The following is a 19,851-nucleotide window of genomic DNA, read 5'->3' on the forward strand; positions in this document are numbered from 1 at the left end:
CATGTTAGGATAAAATGCTGCTCTTTTAAATTAAAATAATAGCAGAACACACTTTCCTTACATTGAGTGCAGGTTTAGTTGGGATATTAATAGACAGAATGCCATTCTAAGTGTAATACAGGTATGGGACCTGTTATCCAGAATGCTGAGGACCTGGGGTTTTCCGGATAATGGATCTTTCCATAATTTGGATCTTCATGCCTTAAGTCTACGAGAAATTCATTTAAACATTAAATAAACCCAATAGGCTGGTTTTGCTTCCAATAAGGATTAATTATATCTTAGTTGGGATCAAGTACAAGCTACTGTTTTATTATTACAGAGAAAAAGGAAATCATTTTTAAAAATTGGGATTATTTGGATAAAATGGAGTCTATGGGAGACAACCATTCCGTAATTCAGAGCTTTCTGGATATCGGGTTTCCGGATAAGGGATCCTATACCTGTAATGTAAATAGAGTATGTATGGATCTCCAGTGCTGATCAGTCACCAATGTTTTTCTTTCCTATGCCATTATTATTATATTAGGTTGTAGATGCCATCATTGAATCTGGAAAAAGTTTGTCAAAAGAAGAGCACAAAACAGAACGCTGCCCTCTATTGTACCAGTGGCACAAGAAGCAGTATGTGGGGGCAGCACATGGCCTAGCTGGAATCTACTACATGCTTATGCAGGTATACTGTGTACTGTATCCATTGGGATAAATCATAATATCTTTTATTTATATAATATTTCACAGCGGTTTAGGGCAATGACAGATGGGATGTTTTGCCATCCGCTATTTATTATGGGTACAGCAGGCAATAAAATGACTAATGTTTCCTCTCCAGCCGCTAATGTGGGAATCGCCACTTGGGAAATATACTAGGCATGAAGTTGCCCAAAGTTTCCTCATGCCGAAACTTCTGGCTAATTCAGAAAATATCCATGCCGTGTATGTTTCCTCAGCAATGACTCCCATATCGGAGAGGAAACAAGGGTGCTTGCACCCTAAGGTCCTGCCACACACACACAACACAACCTGCTTGTATGTTTCTGCAGTGTAGAAAGAAACCATAGTAAATTTTAAAAGCACTGTACGCCGAACAAAGTCATGTGCAAAAAGTATCTTGACAGTTAACACATATTTTAAGGCTTGCTATTTTGTGTGTGTGTGTTAAGGACAAAAAGTCAATAGCAGCTTGACACACACAAATGTTTTCAGATATATAGGGCGGACTTATTAATTTCACTGCAGTTTGCCAGTTGCTAATCAGGAGAAGTTACACTGATATATCACTCAAATGTTTCAGTCATTTGCCTGTGAAATTATTTGGAAACTCTGAACTGTGTTTGGCAATTTGGGGGAGGGTATGTGTATTTAAAAATGGTGTAATATCTTTACACTTTATAAATACCAGTTAATAACCGTGATACCTACAATTGCTGAAAATTCTTTCTCAGATATAAAATTACATGACCCAAAGTTGTGGCACATACTGCATGATTGATATCTTGTCAAAAGCCATAGAGGCTTGATTTGGGACAATAAGCCCCCGCATTTAATAGACTTTTTTTCTGAGAAAATTGTCAGCATTTTGTCAAGGGGGTTTTAGCTAAAAATAAAAAAGTAAAATCAATTCTATGTGGTACGTTGTAAGTATCTATGGATTTCAGATCCAATAAAAACAAGGAGCCTTCCCGCTTTATAATTAAAGTGCAGTTTATATTCACTACATGTATTCTTATGCATTCATTTTGTACAGTTACTTAGGAGTAGTTTAACACCAACATCTAAAAAAAATTGGCAAAATTAAAAGCAACACTTCAGTTATATCCTTGTTCCCACACCTGTATTGGAATCGCTGGTAGCTATATTTCTTACATAAAGATGTTTTTGGTTTGCAGTAGGGATGAATCCACTATTTTGGATTCGGCTGAACCCACGAATCCTTCGCGAAAGTTTCAGCCAAATACCGAATCCAAACCCTAATTTGCATATGCTAATTAGGGGTGGGAATGAGAAACATTTTTTACTTCCTTGTTTTGTGACTAAAAGTCACACGATTTCCCTCCCTGCCCCTGATTTGCATATGCAAATTAGGATTTGGTTCGGCTGGGCAGAAGGATTCAGCCGAATCTGAATCCTGCTGAAAAAGGCCGAATCCTGGCCGAATCCCGAACCGAATCCTGGATTTGGTGCATCCCTAGTTTGCAGATTACGCCCCATTTTCCCCCATGCACTTACCGTTTGCAATTGGCTGGTGGAATTGACTAGTGCACATGCCTAAATGATCCATTTTGTAACCCTGAGTGAAGCAGCTTTATTAATACATAGTAACATAGTAAGTTAGGTTGAAAAAAGACACTTTTTTAACCTGCCTAACTGCCAATTGATCCAGAGGAAGGCAAAAAACCCCATCTGAAGCCTCTCCAATTTGCCTCAAAGGGGGAAACAAATCCTTCCAGACTCCAAAATCAGACTAGTCCCTGGATCAACTTGTACTATGAGCTATCTTCTCCTGTATTCCCTCACTTGCTAAAAAGCCATCCAACCCCTTCTTAAAGCTATCTAATGTATCAGTACAACTGAACGGCGAGAGAATTCCACATCTTCACAGCTCTCACTGTAAAAAACCCCTTCCGAATATTTAGGTGGAACCTCTTTTTTCTTCTAAACGGAATGGGTGATAAAGTCTTGAATGATACACCTTCTGCTGAAAGGTTGTAAAAATTAGATATTACATTAGGCTACAGTGAAGTAAACTGGTCAATTGTATTAACCCAACTGAGCTTGGTGTGATGGTGTGTATGAAATGTAATGTATTTGGAATACCATCCTGCAATGTTTTTCTGCAACTCCATGAAATAATTTTGTCTTGTTGCTTTCTTGTTCAGCCTTTGTCAAAAGTGGATGTAGAAACACTAAGTGACCTGGTAAAGCCATGCATAGACTATGTGCGTCACAAAAAATTCAGGTCTGGCAATTACCCATCCTCTTTAAGCAATGAAAGCGACCGGCTGGTGCACTGGTGCCACGGAGCACCTGGAGTTATTCACATGCTTCTCCAAGCACACAAAGTAAGTTCTTGTACATCCTCCTGCATACTGTCTTTTTCAAAAAGAAGTCAGGTTTGACTCCCTAAATGTTTTGACAAACCATTGGCAAATGATCCCATGTAAATCCACAAACTATTCTTTCTTTACTGTGTTACTTCTCTTCTGTTATTATATACACCAGAATTCAGATGATCTGCTGAAGGTGGATATTGTAGCTGAACTTCCTGCATTAAAGGAGAAGGAAAGCTACTGAGGCATTTTATTGCCAATAGATTAGCCGCAATAGTGCAAGCTAGAATGCTATATTTATTCTGTAGAATGTTTTACCATACCTGAGTAAAAAGCTGTAGAAACTCTCTGTTTGTTTAGGATAGGAGCTGCAGGATTAACATGGTGTGACATCACTTCCTGTCTGAGTCTCTCCCTGCTCTGGGCTCAGATTACAGCAGAGAAGGGAGGGGTGGGGGGAGAGGAGCCAACTGAGCATGCTTTTGCCCAGGGCAATGAGGTTTAAGCTGAAGGCAGGAAGTCTGATACAGAAGCCCATGTGTACACAATAGAAGGAAAGAAATGCTGTGTTTCTTTTGACAGGGGACTCAGAGCAACACTACTTTGGGGGTTTACTGGTATATTTAGATGGACCTTTCTGATAAGGCTTACTTAGTTTTAACCTTTCCTTCTCCTTTAAATACACAATTTAATGCAGGAAATAATTTAGTACTGCTTCTCTTTGTCCTTTGCACATACAGGAAACTATAACTTGCAAACAAAAAAACTTACATTTGGACTCTTTTAGTAAAAGAGATCTTTCATAGTGTGCTGAAAAATGATATTCAGGAATATGTTTATAATATAATTATTATTTAATTATACAGGTATGGGACCTGTTATCCAGAATGTTCAGGGTCTGGGGTTTTCCAGATAACCTATCTTTCCGTAATTTGGATTTTCATAACTTAAGTCTACTTGAAAATCATTTAAACATTAAACAAACCCAAATAGGCTGGTTTTGCTAAAGGATTCATTATATCTTGGTTTGGATCAAATGCATGGTACTGTTTTATTATTAAAGAGAAAAAGCAAATAATTTTTAAATATTCGGATAAAATGGAGTCTATCCATAATTCAGAGCTTTCTGGATAACAGATCCCATACCTGTAACAGTAAAAATAAGACCTCTATGGAAAAACAGTAAAAATTGCCTATTACATATATTTTCCTACATTGGCTTTACCTAGTCCTCTAAAATTTGAAATTGAACAGTTACTAATATGCCTGATGCTGCTTTGACACTATTGGGCAGATTTATTACTAATATGCCTGATGCTGCTTTGACACTATTGGGCAGATTTATTACTAATATGCCTGATGCTGCTTTGACACTATTGGGCAGATTTATTAAGGGTCGAATAGCAAATTTCAATTAAAATTTTTCGAGTGTCAAAATTCCCACATTCAAATTTAAATCCCCCTGTTCGAATGTAAATTCGGATGTGAAATTTAGCAACCTCGACCATGGAAACAGTAGAATATTCACCAGATAAAACCTGCCGGGTTCATGTAAAGTCAATGGCAGAGGTCCGTTGAGCCATTTAGAGATGTTAGTAGCCTTCCTGACATTGGAGCACATTGACGTTTTTGTACGATTTGCACGAATAGAATACGAATCTAATACAATTTGAATTTTCGGCTCAGGAGCATACAATCAAATATCAGACATTCAATTTTTTTCTTAAATAAACTCCCAGTCGAATTATGAGTATATTCGAATTTAAAAAAATTTGCATGTATTCGAAATCCAACCTTTGATAAATGTGCCTCCCCGTGTGATAAGATCTAAGTGGAGATTTGTGACCCACATTTTGTTCATTAGCTGCTGCCATGAAGACTGTAATTATCTTCCCATCATCTTCATGTTGCTTTGGAGCAAGCAATTAACTCACTTTATACAAACGCATGTTTGCGTACCAGATTGCTAATGTGCCTGTCAAATACCTTTTAGGATTTGTTCTATAAAGCATCTGTGACAGTAAGAAGGTAGTGCAACCTGGCAGATAATTATCAGACATAGTAGAAAATGAATTTGAATTAGGAAACAGAATTAGAATTAGCTGTCAATACTTTGATAGTTCCTCTATTAAACACCTTCTCTAAGGCAAGTATATGCACTAAGGTTAACTCAGATATTGGCATGTACAGGGGGCATGGGACTCCTAATTCACTGGTTCCTCCACCACCTTATTTTCTTTTAATCTAAAGAAATCACATTTTATTAAATGCTCTTAAAAGGATGCTGCTCAATCATATAAAATTTCTGTAAATTCTAGAGTCATTCTTCTACACTATAAACTTTAAGTTGCTCTGAACAGGGCAAAATATATATTGAAAGTAGTCCCATTCTACTTCCTAGTTTGTCTGGCTACACATCCGCAGATCCGAGAAGTTTCCGTATACCCAGTTTCGCCTAATCTCAAACTGTAACAAAGGCTTCAGCTTGGAAAGGGAGGGATTTGTTTATACAGATGCTTCTCAGTCGACTACTGATTTGTTTTGGTTAAGTTCACATGAACAGGAAAAAAGAATGTGCTTTTATTTTTCATACTTCATACTTAATACAATAGACAAATATGTGAATGCTAGCCCTATTCATTTAAGTGATTTTGAGAGGAGGTATATTGCCCCTTTAATGCCGTCTGCGGTAAGTCTATCTGTTATCTGTCATTTCTACATCTGTATCATTGAGGTATGTGTTGTGGCCCCTCAAAATTGATAATTTTCTCTTTGAATCACATCGTTTGCCTGATAGTAAAACCATAAAAGTAAAACCCTGGTTATACTTCAGGTTTTTAAAGAGGATAAATACTTGAAAGATGCCATTGAATGCAGTGATGTCATCTGGCAAAGAGGCCTTCTGAGAAAGGGCTATGGAATCTGTCACGGAACATCTGGCAATGGATACGCTTTCCTATCTCTCTACAACCACACCCAAGACAAGAAATATCTGTATCGAGCATGCAAGGTAAAGTGAAGTATTTTCATGAGGTTTAATTACATGTTCAGGGATATAGATAGGTACCCTACTGTAGAAACTTCTAATAACTTGCATGGGACTCTTAACTCACAGGAGTTGACCCCTCTCATATGTCAGAGGCAGCGTGTTGCTGAACTACACTTCTGGAGTACAGTTTAATAAAAGGGGACCAGTGGTTCTTAAAACAGGCGATGACTGTTTATTGGCTGTAATACATCAAGAGCATTTGGAGATACAGATGAATATAGCAAAGTTGCTAACCATATACTGACAACACACAGAAGTGAATGCGGCTCAGACTATGAATAGTCAGCTTGAAAGTGTTATTTGCTCCTTAGTGAAATCTAAATGAATCCCTGCATTTTGTTATTACATCCAGGACTCCAATCCTTAATAACCTCCTCTTTAGAGCTCACTAGCTATCCTACTCATTCCTAGGGCAAGCTATAACCAATTAGAATATCTTCTCCCACCTGCCTGCCCAGGTGGAATCCAGGAAGAAAGAGAGCGAGCACATGTGCTTCCCCTTTTATACAACAGAACAGTGACATCTCCTGGCCAGTTATAGAACTGCCAGGTGAATATTTGAACCCAGGAAATGGAAACTGTGTCCCAACTTTAACTAAAATTTACTCGGTTGTCCAAAACCTTAGACTGTCTAATTAAAAGGGAACTAAACCAGTCTCTTACTCGTGTCTTTGATGTCTGTATCACCAGGGTTAAGTTTCGGTTGACAAGAGTGTGAAATAACCCTGGTGTCCCCAGGCCCTTAATGAACCGCTGAAAGCACATCAGTGTGTTTATAGCATTTTTTATATTGAAGTTACCTAATGTGCATAATTGTAAGACCGTTCCTGCAAGCTGAGCAGCTTCCTTTCTTTACTGTTCTTTCAAAGCTACAATAAGGCTAAATTATGGAAACCTCTGGAGATTAGGCAAAATTACTGTTCTGTTCAGTGTGAGACTAGTCTAGAGGAAGTACCCCTAAATAATCTGACAACATTTTATTTTCTTTGGATCAATCTGACATAGCTTTTTTTCACCCTAAAACTTTCAGTAACTGAGGAGGGGCATTCTTGTTTGGTGCTTTGAAACAATATCTCTGAATATTAGGGATGCCCCAAATCCACTTTTTTGGATTTGGCCGAACCCCCGAAACCTTTCCGAAAGATTAGGCCGAATACCAAATCCGAATCCTAATTTGCAAATGCAAATTAGGGATGGGAAGGGGAAAAACATTTTTACTTCCTTGTTTTGTAACAAAAAGTCACGCGATTTCCCTCCCCGACCCTAATTTGCGCATATACAAATTAGGGTTCAGTTCGGCCGGGCAGAAGGATTTGGCCGAATCCGAATCCTGCTGAAAAAGGCAGAATCGCGAACCAAATCCTGGATTCGGTGCATCCATACTAAAAATATAGATCAGATGTTGTTATCTTTATATCTTTTATATGCAAAATTTTACAATTAAAGCGGTTGTTCACCTTCCAAACACTTTTTTCAGTTCAGTTGTTTTCAGATTGTTCCCCAGAAATAAGTATACAGTTTAATTTCCCTGTCTCTGGTGTTTGTCTGTCAGCTCAGTAATTCAGGTGCAGACTCTGAACTGTTACAATTTTGCAACATTTAGTTGATACATTTCTCAGCAGCATCTCTGTAGTATTAGCAACTATTGTATCAATTCTAATAGCTGCCTGTAAGGGACAAAGACAAGAAATGTATTGACTAAATGTATCCATTTAGAACAGTTTACAAGGTCGGCAACCCCCCTCCCCCCCGAGCTGCTTTAGAAGGTGAAAAATGAAACTTTACATTTCAATATTAGAAAAATGGCCACAAATAGAAAATAGAAAGCAATTGGAAAAAGTCTTTATTTCTGAAACCAACTGAATTGAAAAAAAGTGTTGGAAGGTGAACAACCCAATTAACTTTTAACATAACAATGGTATTGTAAGACAGTTTGTGAATGGTGTTTTGTTTAAGGGGTTGTTCACCTTCCAAACACTTTTTTCAATTCAGTTGTTTTTAGATTGTTCCCCAGAAAAAAAGACTTTTTTCAATTACTTTCCATTATTTATTTTTACGTTTTTTCCAAAATCGAAGTTTAAAGGTGAATGTTCGTGTCTCTGATGTTTCAGTCTGGCAGCTCAGTAATTCAGGTGCAGACTGAACTGTTACAATTTTGCAACATTGAGTTGATACATTTCTCAGCAGCATCTCTGGAGTATTAGCAACAATTGTATCAAGTCTAACAGCTGCCTGTAAGGGACAGGGACAAAGACAAGAAATGTATTGACTAAATATATCAATTTAGAACAGTTTACAGGATCGGCAACCCCCCCCCCCTCCCAGAGCTGCTTCAGAGGGAGAGAAATGACACTTTACACTTCAATATTAGAAAAACCGTCACATATAGAAAAGAGAATATCATTGGAAAAAGTCGTTATTTCTTTAATGGTTTTTTAAATATTCACATTTTCTGTTTGCAAATTTGGAATCTAGACAAAAGATGAATCAAGAGATACTGAACTAAATATAAGACACAAACAGTGTAACAACAAAACTGAAGCCTCAAAGTCAGTCTAGCATAGCATGGCCAGAAAGAGGCAGAATAGGAAGGCTAATAATTCCAATATTATAAGAAAATAAAATTAAAAATGAAGACCACAGCAGGGATGAAAACAGAACAGTAAAGGATGGAGAGAGACAGAGGGGTGGACAGAAAAGGCAAAACAAGGATGATTAGGTCTAAAGCTGGCCATAGACGCAAAGATCTGATTTTCGGAACGTGTGTGGAGAGTCCCGACATTTTTCGTCCGGCGGAAATCGGTCGTTTGGTCGATCTGACAGGTTCAAAAAGATTTCTGTCGGCTGCCGATAATATCTCTGCATGTATTGCCGATTGTACGATTTTCAGAGGGAGACTGTCACCAGCTTTGGTCGGACATAACTTTCGTACGATTGCTGTCAGGGGCAGAACATCAGCTGATCTGTTCTTTTCTACTTTATTTGATCGGAATGGTTAGTGGCAGGTCGGGAGATGGGAAAGTCCGGTCGTACGATGATTCGTATGATCGGATCTTTGCCTCTATGGCCAGATTTAATGCTTTCAGTAAATGCACTTCATAGCCCTGTCCTAATGTGTATATGTGCTAAATAGCCCCAGTGCAATTATCTATAGATGCCAGTCATCAAGTCGTTTTGATCTGTCTGCTACAAATTACAAAATAAAAACTAAGACCTGATTGGTTGCTATGGGTAACCATGCTGTTGCAATGTAAAGTAGCCCTGTTGTGTAAATATATAATAACGAAAATTATTTTAAAGTGCATGAAGCAACCCATATGATGTGAGCAGGACAGTCTTGTTCGTTATACCCTGTTTTCCATATACAGTGCTAAGCCAACCAGTTCTTTCTAAAGCTACAATTACACCCTCTTCATTTTGCTGATTTCAAATTGAGATCTAGTTGACCTGCAGTTTGGCCTCTCTAGAGGAATAAATGTCATCTGAAGAGAGAGACTGTGTCTCTAAATGTTTACTTGTACAATTGCATTCTACTGCTGCTTGACACATTTAAGTGGCTTCTCAGAGCATAGATGATGTATTCCATGGTCAAGCAAATATCCCTTTTGGGACTTGCTCAACTTTTATAGTACAAGAAGCTGCTTCTCTAGTCACTCTGTGAAATAGACTTTCAACCCCTTCTTAACACCGTCTGCTATATTGGCATCTTGATGTTCTTTATCAGGCAAGAGAATAATATAAGGCAGGAGGGATCTTTGCCGGGAATAACGTGGGGCAGGCACCAGGCCAGGGCCGGCCTTAGGCCAATTGGACCAATTGGGCCCAATTGGGCCCCGCACCTCTGGGGGGCCCCGCACCACAGGGCAGCACAGATAATATTTCCCTCAGCACATGATGCTGCCTGGCCTGCCCCCAACTTTGAGAGTCCAGCCCATCCCCAAATCCATAGGTCTAGCCTGCCCCCAACTCTCATAGGCCCAGCTTTCCTCCAACCTTGATAGGCCCTGCCTGCCCCCAATCCAACCAAGCCTGCTCCCAAACTGAATCGGCCCAGCCCCAAACTAATTGGCCCAGTCCACTCTCCTATTTCCTCCCTCTCTCTCTTACCCTGTGTGCCCCTATTATGTTACCTTGTCTGCCCCTTTCCTTTCTATTTTGTGCCTGTATGCCCTTATTTTCCTAAATACTTGGTGTGTCAGTAGCCAGCAACACTTTGTCTAGGGGCCCCGCCAACATGGTCCCAATTGGGCCCCACATTTGATAGGACCAGCCCTGCACCAGGCTGCCTTTAAGTGCTGTGTATTTATATAGCAATGGTTCTGTATTGAGCATGATCTCACTACTAAGTAAGATGCTACAATGATCTGGGAGAGGGAAGAAGAAACAAATACCTAAATAGCAGGCCCAGTACAGAGTTCATTGCTAACTAATATTACCAAATAAAAAGATTGTTTCACTCATGGGTCTCTACTTCTTAAAGCCCATAACTAACTGACTTGTCTATAGTTACAGTGAGCTGCCAAGGGAATTAAAACAAGGACCTCTAGCCTGGGATCTGGCATTAAAATTTAATTATATAAAGGGGTTGCTCAACTTTGTTGTAACTTTTAGTATGATGTAGAGAGTGATGTTCTGAGTAGGAATGCACCGAATCCAGGATTCGGTTCGCAATTCGGGCAGGATTGGCCCTTTTTAAGAAGGATTCAGCCGAATCCTTCTGCCCGGCCGAACTGAATCCTAATTTGCATATGCAAATTAGGGGCGGGAGGGAAATCATGTGACTTTTTGCCGCAAAACAAGGAAGTAACATAATATTTTTCCCCATTGCATATGCAAATTCGGATTCGGTTCGGAATCTTTCATGAAGGATTCCGGGGGTTCGGCCGAATCCAAAAAAGTGGATTCGGTGCATCCCTAATTCTGAGACAATTAATGTTCATTTTTAATTATTTGTTTTTTGAGCTTTTTATTCAGCAGCTCTCCAGTTGGCAATTTCAACAATCCAAATTACCCTAGCAACCATGCATTGATTACAATTAGAGACTGGACTATGAACTGGAGAGGCCTGAATAAAAAGTTGAGTAATATAAAGTAGCCATAACAATACATTTTTAGCTTTACAGAGAATGTTTTTTAGATGGGGTCAGTGACCCCCATTTGAAAGCTGGATAGAATCCGAAGAAAGAGGCAAATAATTAATAAACTGTAAAAAAAAAAAAAAAAATTAAGACCAGTTGAAAAGTTGCTTAGAATTAGTCATTCTTTAACATACTAAAAGTTAACTTAAAGGTTAACCATCTCTTTAACAGCATGGCCAGTTCTTCTTCTGAATTAGATAACTAGTGGAAATATACAGTTTACACAGACTGAGCATTCATTATAAGCACTGTTGCATCAATAGAGATATTAGCACATATATACTGTATATACTGTAAGCAAACTAGTAAACCGCCAATGAGTACAAGTGATCCATCTGCATGCGATGATGGGTTATGCATCTGTATCATGTCGCATTTTTATTGACTCCAGATTACTTCCATTGCAGACTATAAGACTGCACCAGCACCTATATAATATACATTTTAGGGGGGTGGGGGGTACATGTGTAATAAAAATGAAAGAAAATGCAATTCTAAAGGGCATTCCTAATTGATTTGCTTGCTTCTGCTGTATTGTTTCAAAAGTCAGAAACAGGAGTTTAATTAGAACTACATTTCATTTTATTAAGCAAACTTGATTGATTGGGTTTTACACAGTCTCTATTTCATTGTCTCTTAACTAGATGTTATACTACAGCTCATAGTATCCTATATTCTAGAGGTTGAATAAAATACTCATTATCATGTACCACACTCATTTGTCCACAGCGGTGCAGCAGTAACCTAATAATGCAATGGATCTTTTTATTCAATAACAGTACACGTATGGGATCTGTTATCCAGAAACCTGTTATCCCAAAAGCTTCAAAATACGGAAAGGCCATCTCTTATAGACTTTATTTTAATGAAATAATTCAAAATTTTGATAATGATTTCCTTTTTTCTCTGTAATAATAAAACAGTACCTTGTACTTGATCCCAGCTAAAATATAATCCGTCCTTTCTGGAAGCCAAACAATTCTATTTGGTTTAATTAATGTTTTAATGATTCCTTATAGATTTAAGTTATGAATATCAAAATTACCGAAAAATCTAGGTCCTGAGCATTCTGGATAACAGGTCATATACCTGTACTCTGATAACCTTAACTTTACACATTTAAGTGGAATTTTGTATTTTTTGCATCTCTATGTCAGACATATTTGAATACAGTTTATCTTCTGTCCACAGTTTGCTGAGTGGTGCTTAGAGTACGGAAAACATGGATGCCGCATCCCAGATAGACCATATTCACTTTTTGAAGGTAAACTTTTCTTAAAGTCTCCTTCCCCAGCTTCTGTGCCTCTTCTTTGTTTTCCTATACCATCTATGCAATTAAAACACGATTCTTATGCATCTATGGGCAGTTGCTAGGCGAATGCAAATAATTTTAAATGCCACAATTTACATTAGGCAGCTGGAACAGTCCTAGGGAGAGACAAGCTTGAAGGATGCCTCTGCTGTTATATAGATGATTTTCACTTGATTTACAAGTGACTGTAACATGGGGCCATTTCTAGAAAGCATGATATTTGTATTTGAAAATGCCTTTAGTTTTTCTGGTAGGGTTTATAAGAGTTCATAAATGTGTCTTTTGTAAAGTCAGCCTGGCTGACAGCAGGCTTTCCCCCATCACATCCTTGGTCTCAATGAGAATAGCTTGAAAGCACCCATGCTGGTGATAGTTCTTGCCTGAAAAAGATTCATTCTAATGCTAAATTATTTTTGTAATTATTGATTTATTCAGCTCACCTGCTACTCACCTTCCAGCCTGTTATTGTATCCATTGTGTGGTTAGTAGAGAAAGCAGGACCCAGGCAACTAGATAATAAAATAAAAGGTGCAACTGGTCCCGTAACCCATAGCAACCTATCAGCAGATAGCATTTACTTGAAAACAAAGCATGTGACATGTGTCTGTAGCTTGAGATACTTAGGGAAATGTTGTACTTTTTATTACATTACATATATTACATTCTGTCAATGTCATAATATCAAGATCTGCTAAACAGCTGAATAGAATAACATCGAGGAAGCACAGGGCTCATTATTAATACCCTCAGTATCCATTTACCGAGCATAGTGGATTGTGGTTGTTTATTCACTGGTGCAAATGTTGTTATGTTAGTAAAAGCCCCTTTGTGTTTTATTTTTTGCCTTATGAGAGGGACTGATAAATGCAGAATGCTTCTTTTTAGGAATGGCCGGTGCAATCCACTTCCTTTCGGACATGTTGGCACCCGAGACCTCCCGCTTCCCAGCATTTGAACTCTGATCTCTTGGAGGTAGACAAAACCGAGGGATACGTTTATGTGCCATTCCAGGAGGCAAGGAATAAAGGCACGCCATTATGCTGAGTGCCTACAACACACTGTGTCAACTCTAAACGTCTCCACCTTCGGGTGAATTTTATGTTGTGACTTGCAATGAACATCATTGCACATGTTGGGATACCCTATGTAACCTACCCTATGATATCCCAAAAGAGGATTCCGTTTCCATGCTTGCTGCACATGCTTTCTCATCCATGTCTGTGTTTAATACAGTTAGTGTGGGCTTGCCTGTAGTCTAAGAGGTGCAAACTGTACAGGATTAGCAGTCGCATCTCCTTCGGATATAGGCAATTTCTGTTCATATGGAATACATTTTTCTTTCACTGTTCACATTACAAATGCTCCAGCCAGCAATTTACCAGCACATTCAATTTTTTTAGCAATGGGTTTTCTTATACAGATTAACACTTGATTTTAGGGATGCCTTTATCAGGAGTATTCAGATTCGGTCAAATCCAAGTGCCTGGCTGAACCGTATCTTTAAAATCATGCAACTTTTCACACGAACAAGCTTAAAAAAAATTGGATTTGGTGCATCCCTAATTAATTTGTGGAAAAAAAAACCCCTTATATAAGGGTCTTTTTAAGAAAAAAAAAGTTAACATTACATCTGTTTTTCTTTTCCTTCTTTTTATTGTGCATTTCATGCTAGCTGTGTAAATTACTAGTGTTCCGGAGCTCATTTGGTATTCACAGTGGCTTGTTATATTCTAATTACTGGTTAGAGTTATCCATTTGTAGACTCTGACCAATGTTCATTTTGCATCAAATGAATTGGGGTTTAAAGAACAAAATGTCACCTGTTTGTAGGTAAGGTATTCCTTCCATACGTCTGCCTTTTAATGGAATATCCTATATAATGACATTATAAATAGATCCTATATAATGACATTATAAATAGATCCTATATAGTGACATTATAAATAGATCCTATATAGTGACATTATAAATAGATCCTATATAATGACATTATAAATAGATCCTATTTAATGACATTATAAATAGATCCTATATAATGACATTATAAATAGATCCTATATAATGACTTTATAAATAGATCCTATATAGTGGCATTATAAATAGATCCTATATAGTGACATTATAAATAGATCCTATATAATGACATTATAAATAGATCCTATATAGTGACATTATAAATAGATCCTATATAATGACATTATAAATAGATCCTATATAGTGGCATTATAAATAGATCCTATATAATGGCATTATAAATAGATCCTATATAGTGACATTATAAATAGATCCTATTTAATGACAGCATAAAGTGTACACAAAATAATCCTTTTCTGTATACTTGCATCTGCTATACTTTACCTCTTGCCATCACCAAGGCTTTTTCCATAACAACAGCAACTCTCTGGCATTGATAGGGTCTCTCTGGTTATTCCTGTTCATGAAGGTAAGATGCATTAGCTGAGGCATGCAGTATATGCTTATTATTAACATTTCTATAGGACCATCGTCTCCCGCATTGCTTTACAGAGTTAAGGCATACAAACACAAGACATGACAATTTATACCTGCAAATGCTGACAAATATTGGTTTATAATCACAAAAAATAAATACACACAGTAGTAATGTTGTGTATACACAATGAGCACATCCTTTGTTTTCTAGATTAACTGTAACATAAAATCTGCTTTACAGATATTGGCTTTATTTCCCTTAAATCCGTTCCCCTTTGTTTTGTATTGCTGACTAGGTGTGAGAGCACCCTGTGTGTAAGAATGGTTCTGCTTGTCTCCGTTTGCAAGATCTGGTTGCTGATCACTTTGAATGAATGAAATGACAGGTATATTTATACTGCTACACAAACGGCATTGCCATTTCATTGTCTTACATGTATTTTCAACTTGTGCAACAACGTTTCTTTTCCTGTTTTACCACCAGCGCTAGACAAATTATTAAAATGTCTAAATGTTTTTGCCAACTGTATTCTTTTCACAAATCTCTTTAAAAACGCATAGTTCTATAGAATATGTTTCCCATGTGAAGGTGTAATGCTCATGTTGAGTATTTGTGAAGGTGGATGATATAATAACTGTATTGCTTGTATATTTGCCTTGGATCCTGTTATTGAAGCACCGGTTTAACCAGTAATATCTGCACCTGTGTGCACAGTATTAAAATTTTAATAATACAAATAGGACCCATAGAAACATTTTGCATGAGCTCGTGGTTGTTCACCTTAAAGTTAACTTTTATTATGATGTAGAAAGTGATATTCTGAGACAATTTGCAATTGGTTTTAATTTTTTATTATTTAAGGTTTTTGCGTTATTTAGCTTTTTATTCAGCAGCTCTTCAATTTTCATTATAAGGTAACTTGGGTCCAACTTACCCTAGCAACCATGCATTGATTTGAATAAACGACTGGAATATGAATAGGAGACAACCTTGCTAGAAAGATGAGAGATAAAAGTTAGCAATAACAATAAATTTGTAGCCTTACAGAGCATTTGTTTTTTAGATGGGGGTCAGCGAGTCAGTAGAAAAATGTTAATAATTATAAAACTGTAGAAAATAAATCATGAAAACTAATGGTAAAGATGCTTAGAACTGGCCATTCAGTAACATACGAAAAGTTTAAGAACTACAGGTATGTGACAAATTATCTGGAAACCCACAATCCAGAAAGCTATGAATTATGGGAAAGCTGTTTCAGATTTATAAAATTAATTTACTTTTCTCTGTTATGAAGAAGCAGTACCTTGTACTTGATGCAAACTAAGATATAGTGAATGCTTATTTAAAGCAAAAATCCTATTGGGTTTATTTAATGTTTAATTTTAGGTAGATTTAGGGGATTATTTAGCAAAACTCGTTTTGTTTCTCATGTTTCACCAGCAACAAACTCAACTTAACTCCCATCTGCGAATTTGGCTAATTTACTAATAATGAAACAAAAAAAAATCGGAGTTTTTATGAATAGCTCAAATTTATATAGTTTAGAATCTTAAATACCTTGAATTTATTGAATTTATTAGCAAAAACCAGTGTCAAACACTCCAAAACACCCATAAATTGTTAAAGGAGAAGGAAAGCCACCAAAGCAGTTTATTGCCAATAGATTAGCCAAAATAGTGAAAGCTTTAAAACTATATTTATTCTGCAGAATACTTTACTATACCTGAGTAAACAGCTGTAAAATCTCTCTCTGATTGTTTAGGATAGTAGCTGTTATATTAGCTTGCTGTGACATCACTTCCTGCCTGAGTCTCTCCCTGCTCACTCATTGCTCTGGGCTCAGATTACAGCAGGGCGAGGAGGAGGGAGGGGGGAAAAGGGAGAGAGGAGCAAACTGAGCATGCTCAAGCCCTAGCCCTGGAGGTTTAAATTGAAAACAGGAAGTCTGATACAGAAGCCCTTGTGTGCACAATAGAAGGAAAGAAATACAGTGTTTCTTTTGACAGAGGATTCAGAGCAACATTACTTTGAGGATTCACTGGTATAATTAGGTGGACCTTTCTGATAAGGCTTACTTAGTTTACGAAAACTAATCCATAAAGATAAATATGGCTAGAATTGTTGTATTTTATACTCTTTCTGCACTAACCTAAAGGTTCAGCAAATCCACAGAAAAGAAGGTATGGGGTCTACTGGGGGTATTATTTGAAGTGCGGGTGCTAAAGGGCTGCCTTGGGCTGGGAACAACTCCAAAACACAATTGTAGTAGTTCTAGCTTAATTCTTTGTTAAACGTTAGTTCCCCTTTAAGAATACATAAAGCGATTTGGTGATATGAGCAAGGTTTTGCTAAAATGCAAAGTTAATCAGGAATATGCACAGGCCAGACTGAGCAAGGCTGCACTATGGTTCAGTTAGATGCACTGGTAACTGTACAATCCCAACCTAAAATAGCAGAGCTATTATTGAATGTCGAGCTGATTAATGGAAAAGGTTATGGTGACAAAGGGACACATTTGACACATTCTGCACAGGTTCCTAACTGATCTGCATTGCAAATTGCTGCCTCATGCCAGGATCAGCCCATTAAAGCAGGTGAGATCTGTCAGTGACTCACAGCATTAGTGTGTTGGTTGCAGCCAGAATAAAAAATGCTAGCAAGAATTGCATTAATAACCTTACTATGAGCTAATGGATGCCTTTGCCTGATCGTTAGGCTTTAATGAGAGGTGCAGAAAAACTCCAAAAACACTGCCTTACTATTTTCATTACCCCCTTTTAACCCGATTCTATAGTTGCCAACATTTTAAAACACTTGGAATTTTTGCTTTTGAATTCAGGTTATTTAAACAAAGTATTGAATAAAACTTAACTTTGCCAAATCGGTTTCATAAATTTTCACCACCCCAATACAAGACACCAGCAAGTAATATGAACACTAAGGGGGTTATTTACTAATGCTCGATTTTTTCTGGTCGAGGTGTTTGGGGCTTAAGAAAGAAAAAACTCGATTTATTATACTCAAAATCTTCCATCTCAAATCTGCTGAGATCATATAGAAGTCAATGGCAGATGTCCCTTTTACAAGATATTGTGATCTGCACTGGGTTTTTGGGTAGATAATAGTTGGGTCAGATAATCATTGACAGTTAGATATATCTTATAGGGGGCTCCTTTTGCCTAGAAGATTTATTAGAGCTCACTTTATTAGCCCCTCCCCCCATTAGATATATTGTATCTAACTGTCAATGAATATCTGACACCCAACTCCTGAATGAAGACAGAATGAAGAGAGATGCTGAGAGAGGGATAGTGAAGATAAACTTGTTTATTTCAAAAACTATGCAGAATATTTAATTGATTGTATTTAGAAAGTTTCTTATTTCAATATAATGAAAATTACATTACATTTTCATTTTCGCAGTAGTTTGTTCCATATAATGTTGTCGTTTTCTTGCTGTCCTTTTGATTCTCCACACATTCATTCTCCAATCCTAGGAACCGATTTACAAAGATAGGTGGCAAACTAAACGAGTGGAGTTGCCTATAGCAACCGGTCTTTGTAAATCTATCCTGGTAATAAGTCCCCAAATGGGCAACGTGCAAAACTGTTTCCTGTAAACATAACAATGTTTCCTTTAAATGTGTTTACAAACAAATCCAAACCCTTCCCAAATCCTACAGTTTTTATGTGTGCACATTGGGCCTGTTCCGCACTGCATGACTTCTCTTGACTTTCTGCCTGTCTCAGCAATTCCCTGCCATGATAGCTAAAGCCCTGGTCTATAGATGACAAAAATCTGATTTCTGTACAAAAAAGACGGGAATATTAACAATTCTGACAATAAAATTAGTTTTTATTGATTGGGATTAAAAACACACTTATTCAAATAAGGTTTCAGTCAAGAGCATGCCTTTTACTGAAGATATTGCATGATCTGCTAGCACTCTTGGGACCATGAGGCAACGATATGTAATGTACATCACCAGCTGAGAAACATACGTACATTGGAGTAACTACATACTATGAAAGAGTGATTTAAAAAATTAGGCCTCTTCAGCACCAGAATGGAGACCTGGGACAATTAAACCCTCGTTCCACCCCAGCCAGGTGCTGGAAAGGTAAAGAGTTACACTAGTTACAGACATTGGCAGAATTGTAACCACTTTCCATAAAAACAAGACATTCATTCCATTGGGCAAGCCAGTATAGAGGCTAGCAGTATTTCTGTGCCAGCTGAGCTAGTGCAGAGCCAAGGGAAAGAGTCCTCCCTGTGGTAAAGTAAAGCAGTTGTCAATAGTCAGCTTTAAGGAAACTGCTGAGGGTTCATTTGCTGGATTTCACCACTTGCTCATAAGGAGGCGGAGGTGTGTTGCAGTAAGAAGGTGGAGGAGGGAATGGTGGATTGCTTTGTGGAGAGATTGGCTGAACATGAAAGGATGGAGTCATTGGATTTCCCATAGCTCCTCCTGGATCAGAGTAATATGGCATTCCTGGTTGCTGGGGTCCTGCAAAAAAATGCATGTATTCATTTATTCCAATACATTGTTAGGGGACATACATAAGCACCAATATAAAGAGCAGAGGGGCAAATTCACTAACAGGCGAAAATTCGCCAGCGCACATCGCAACACTTCGCCAGGCGTAAATTCGCCTGGACAATGCTAATTTACGAAGATCCGAAGTTGCGCACAGGATACCGAACGCTGGCGAAATTACGCTCAGCAGTTCGAAGTTACGCTATCGTTGGCTAATTAGCATACGGCGTGCAGTTAAAGTACAATGGCCGTATATGCTGCAGCAAATACATTACACTACACAAGGCCAGGGAACCTTAATAACATTATATA

The 19,851-nt window shown here is 37.8% G+C and overlaps 2 protein-coding genes across 3 annotated transcripts in view; one reads left to right on the forward strand and one right to left on the reverse strand.

The window, feature by feature from the left end:
• lancl2.L (LanC like 2 L homeolog) overlaps positions 1-15,516 on the forward strand; it is a 29,919-nt gene extending 14,403 nt beyond the window's left edge. For both annotated transcript variants that reach the window (XM_041566092.1, XM_018267537.2), the window contains 5 exons: positions 530-676; positions 2,880-3,062; positions 5,884-6,060; positions 12,429-12,501; positions 13,435-15,516. In XM_041566092.1, the coding sequence (XP_041422026.1) occupies positions 530-676; positions 2,880-3,062; positions 5,884-6,060; positions 12,429-12,501; positions 13,435-13,511 (657 nt within the window). In that variant the 3' untranslated portion in view covers positions 13,512-15,516. The remainder of the gene's footprint in view (positions 1-529; positions 677-2,879; positions 3,063-5,883; positions 6,061-12,428; positions 12,502-13,434) is intronic.
• Positions 15,517-18,836: 3,320 nt separating this feature from the next.
• Positions 18,837-19,851, reverse strand: part of vopp1.L (VOPP1, WBP1/VOPP1 family member L homeolog) — a 76,344-nt gene continuing 75,329 nt past the window's right edge. Inside the window, exon 5 of the mRNA XM_018267539.2 lies at positions 18,837-19,509. Coding sequence (XP_018123028.1) covers positions 19,328-19,509 — 182 coding nt within the window. The 3' untranslated portion in view covers positions 18,837-19,327. The remainder of the gene's footprint in view (positions 19,510-19,851) is intronic.

This window comes from Xenopus laevis, chromosome 6L (assembly GCF_017654675.1).
Source record: "Xenopus laevis strain J_2021 chromosome 6L, Xenopus_laevis_v10.1, whole genome shotgun sequence".
NCBI lineage: Eukaryota > Metazoa > Chordata > Amphibia > Anura > Pipidae > Xenopus > Xenopus laevis.